At 34.7% G+C, this 4,653-nt stretch overlaps 2 protein-coding genes across 2 annotated transcripts; both read right to left on the reverse strand.

Annotated features, from left to right (window-relative positions):
- Positions 1–1,490: 1,490 nt before the first annotated feature.
- On the reverse strand, positions 1,491–2,087 carry LOC111601435. The gene has a single exon (XM_023318011.2). The coding sequence runs from the start codon at positions 2,085–2,087 to the stop codon at positions 1,491–1,493; it is 597 nt and encodes a 198-aa protein (XP_023173779.2).
- A 580-nt stretch (positions 2,088–2,667) lies between these two features.
- Positions 2,668–4,387, reverse strand: LOC111601436 (salivary glue protein Sgs-5). The gene is made up of 3 exons (XM_023318012.2): positions 4,183–4,387; positions 3,886–4,123; positions 2,668–2,812 (listed from the first exon to the last, which is right to left on the reverse strand). The coding sequence occupies exons 1-3, from the start codon at positions 4,385–4,387 to the stop codon at positions 2,668–2,670; spliced, it is 588 nt and encodes a 195-aa protein (XP_023173780.2).
- Positions 4,388–4,653: the final 266 nt, after the last annotated feature.

A 4,653-nucleotide genomic window follows, 5' to 3' on the forward strand; every position in this document is an offset into this window, starting at 1 on the left:
AGGTGCAGTGTTAGCTCGATAAGTTTCAGGTGTTTACTTAATATTAATAGATCTTAGCTGTGACAGTTGATTATGACTAATTCACTTTCTGAGGGATGACTTCATAATAAATTGAATTGAGTAAATACACAAAACAGATATTGTTACTAAAAATTAATAAAATACACTTTAACTTACGTTTTTCTCGTCGGATGATTTTAATACTCGTTCACGAATCGAAAAGAGTCTGTCCGTCTGTTTACTGTGCAGTAAGAAGACGAATTTATTTACTTTACCTTGACACGCACATACAGCCGACTCTGCCTGTTTGAATTCGGAATATGCCGAACGTTCGTTACAAGATACAGGTAGTATTTATATACTAGCTACAATTCTCGACATTACTACGCTGAGCTTTGATGTTGAGAGAAATTCAATTTTTGGATTTTTAATGTTGGGTTCTATCTCAAATTAGAGCCATACTGCAGTTACCCAAACCTCAAAACTTCACCTTGGAAGGCACGATTCACTTACATCAACGAGCTGAGAAAAACGACCTTATTTAATATTCGCACAACTTAGGGTATAGTTGAACACTGTTCACTATGTTGACACGTTATCCTTATACCTTATCATAATTAATGACAGCAATGAGCGTGAAGGACTACGGAAAGATGCTCTCTGAATAGGCAGTTCCCATTTTATGAACGTAACAAGGCTTGCAGTAACATTAATAATATATAATAATAATAATAATAGTAATTTTCTTGAAGCTCTACTAAAGACTTAAATCAAGAAGATCCCAATTCGATAACTACGATTTCGTTGAAAAAACCCAAGAACATTGCTTGCTTACATAAATTTGAATCTTTTAATACGAAATTGGCTAGCTACTAATTTAAATAAATTATCATAATTACAAATTACACATTTACAAAGATGGATGATCTGGCAGTAACCCGCTATGCCACTTACTTCATTCTGTGCAAAAACCAAAAAACTCTCAAGCAGTTGGGTTAGGAGAAGACATCTGTAGTTGGTAATAAAGTCTGCTGATGAAAAACCGAGAAGTTCTCAAAATTGCTAAAAACAACGTCCTAACTTTTTGTGATTTCATGTGAACATTATTAATCGAAGCCTGCAATTTTTACAAAAGCATAAGAGAAATTCGCCAATAATATTAAATAAAATAATACGTTTAATCCGTCCAAAAACCAAAATTTACCACTGTATTTTTTAATATAACACGACATTCTGGTTCTGACGCCGTAAATTGAATCATTGTAAAAGTTGCTTGATTGCTTGGAAGTTGCGTAGATACATTCGATACATACAAATGAATGTTCAAAGTATTAGCATCCAAGCATCTAGCAATGCACAAATAAGTTATTGGATCCAACCAGTACAAAATGCCTTGGAATTGCTTTTGTTGGCTTACTGACTAATGGAACACCTATTGCTCTGCTGCTAAACGTCCGGACATCGGTTTGGAGTCAGTTTGCAGTCTCTGATTATGTGGAAAGTGCGGCCAGCTGTTCCAGAAGATAATTGATGCGCTCCTCTTTTACCAGGATAAGGCTCTGCAGATACTTAGTCTTGTGGGCTATTGAGCTAAGATATTTTTTCTTCTTGTAATTCTCCCGGACCAATTGTTTATATTTAGCATACGGCACGTCCGCTTTGCTATCTTTAGGTGTCAACTCGTGCTGGAGGTCTTCTTTTGATTGCTGTTCTATCACACTTTTCTCGCTCAGAGATAAGCTATCGGAAAGCTTCTGGCCTTCCACCGAGTATGATTGTGTCTTCAATGTTCTTTTTTGCAATAATTCTCTTCGATCCGATTTCATCAGATGATAAAGCAGGCACTTTAAAGAAGTCAGACTGCCCGATGCAAGCTGCGTCAAGTCGTCAGAAGACAATCTTAGGCCTAATTTGCGCAGCACTTTAAAGTTAAAGATCTCCCAGTTTTCTATCTTTAAGGCTAGGCTGTTGCGCGAGGTGTAGCTGTACATGTCTATCAGCTTGGAATTAAACTTCTTAACTAGTTTAGCCATGTGTACGACATCCGAGAGCTCGCGTCGTGTGCGATTGTCCAGCTTTATTTGCATTGAAGACAGCCATTTATTCAACTCTTGTAGCTCCTCAAAACTCAACGTTCGACTGAATGGCATAATTTTCTTTAAAGGTAAATCCAAATAACGCCGTATATTCTGATAAAAAAAACTATTTTTTAAAACAAATTTTGACGTCTCATCGATACGTTATCTGAAGTGTTATTTTGAAAAAAAAAAAAAATACTGAAGCGACTTGAAGCTGAAGCCAATTCCTCACTTTCCAGTAGGCGTTGATGGTTTTGGAATGCTTAATAATATGGAAATGGATTGAGTTATTAAAAAACGATGTTTTCATAGTGCGTCTGCAATACAGGAGCAGCCTCTCGTTTTTCAGGGTAAAACGGATAAGATCATATATTCGAACATTTTCGTGTTGAGAGCGCTTAGACTCTTTCTTATTTGTTTTTCATCGTTCCCACCTCCTAAGATGAACAACTGGGGCTACAGAAGGAGATTGGTGAAAGAAAACACTTAGATTCAAAGGCTACAACAATTTTAATGAAGACAAAACAATTTGCAAATAATTAACATTTTCTGGGCAAACAATTTTCTGCTCTGCAAATATTGACAGATTTTAGTTTTGACTATTGTTAAGCTCAGTCGCCGCAATCGCAGGCGCATCTGCCGCAACTGCATCTGGAGCAACTGCAGCCTGGTCCATGTCCAATATCGGCAGCATCGATGCCTTCATCCACGTCAGACTCACCGAGCACACATTCCTGTGCCGCACAGAGGATGACGGCGAAGAGAATCAAGAGTTTTAAATTGAACATTGCGATCGGGAGCAGATGCTACTGATACGAATGAATTGATACTGTTTGAGTCTGCAGCAGTTGAATGTCTTTTTATAGGTGAAGACCGGCAAGCAATTGTTTAAGCCGATGTATTATGAGATATTAAAAATTATGCTTTCCAACTGTTTTGCATATATATTTATAGAAAAAAAATGGCAAGGCATTTTACAGTTTTGAACTAAAATTTAATACAGAATTGGAATATAAACAATTGCTGACAATGCCAGCTGGACCACAAACAAGTATTGTGCAGTTTGCTCAGAGTTTTCATTTGCTATTATCTATAATAATATATATGATTAGCATTAATATTGTTGCACCAAAAAAAGGTCCCATTAACCGAGTGCCTTAAAAAACAATTATTGTATTTAAATTATTATTAAATGTATTTAAATATATCGATATGTGGATGACCTTATTAATGACTTTGGTTATATAAATGTTATTCAGGCGCTCGAAAAGTCGCAGACGTTTGCTTAATATGAGATATTAATATATTTTATATGATTATGACTAATCCCCTCGCATGGCTACTTTTGCTTTATATATATACGCTATATAAGCTGTTACATTGAACAGTTATAGATCAAAGGTTTGTTAGAAGACCAATAAATAATAATTTTAATTTAATTGCGACTACGAAAATTGTTTGTTGTTGATTCGTTTTATAGCATATTATGATCAGTAACAATAATTATAGATTTTTATGCAAACCTAATCTTTTTCTAATAATGATTTTTAATGATAATTTGAGTACGATAATAACAAGAATAAACAATATTTAATAAAACAATATAATTTTATTGAAATCAAATATAATAGTATTAATTATTTTTTGTGATAATCTGAATATGATAATAACAAGAATTAACAAAATTTATACAATTTACTATTGCACGCGATAAAACTTTATTGAAAACAAATATTAGTCAACAAATTTTATATTTTTCACTCAGAAAAGACAAGATGCTTTGTAGTTAATGTAAGCTAAAAAAAACAAAATATTTAAAGTTAATTTATGAACATAATTTTGGAACTTAAACTTACGTATTTTGTTTTCGGCTGAATATTTTTGCAGCTTGCAAAAGTTGTCAAATTTCTGCACTTTCAAAACATCAGGCTTACTCTTGCAGCCACATGCTGGACGCACAAGTAAAGTCGCTGTCACGGGCTTTCCGAGGATGCATAGCTTAGGAATAAAATACTTGCAAAGTTCCTCCGAAATGGGCACAAGTGCTAAAGCCATTTGATAGTCCATTAAGTCAATAGAAGTTTGAAAATTGTAGAACACTTACGTTTTTTACAATTCTTGATTCTTAATTTGCTCTCAGCATCCCTAAGACAAGGATTTTGGATCGGACGACAAACGCAATTGTCAAGTACCCAACACAAATTTTTTTCATAAATATTACACTGGTCAGGAACAGGAGGCGGCTTTACTATGATAGTGGCGTCCACTACATAAAATGCGACTGTCAGTGTGAATAGTACACGAAACATTCCGAAGATCTTGTTGACAATAAGGTAGTTAAGCAATTCTGATTGCTACCTTCGATGAAAGGCTTTTTATAGCAATTTTCGTATAAGTATCTATATTAATAATAATCATATTTGAACAGCTGCACGCTAACCAAACATGGCCAAAATTATATATATTAATAGATAGCTCTGGCCATGAGTCAGTATTGCAACAGAGCCGTGTGTATATCATGTGTAGCATATGTAGCATGTTCACTTCAATAAGAGCTGAGATAAGCAGCTTCCAC

Source organism: Drosophila hydei, unplaced genomic scaffold (assembly GCF_003285905.1).
Source record: "Drosophila hydei strain 15085-1641.00,03,60 unplaced genomic scaffold, DhydRS2 tig00000063-arrow-pilon, whole genome shotgun sequence".
In the NCBI taxonomy this organism is placed as follows: domain Eukaryota; kingdom Metazoa; phylum Arthropoda; class Insecta; order Diptera; family Drosophilidae; genus Drosophila; species Drosophila hydei.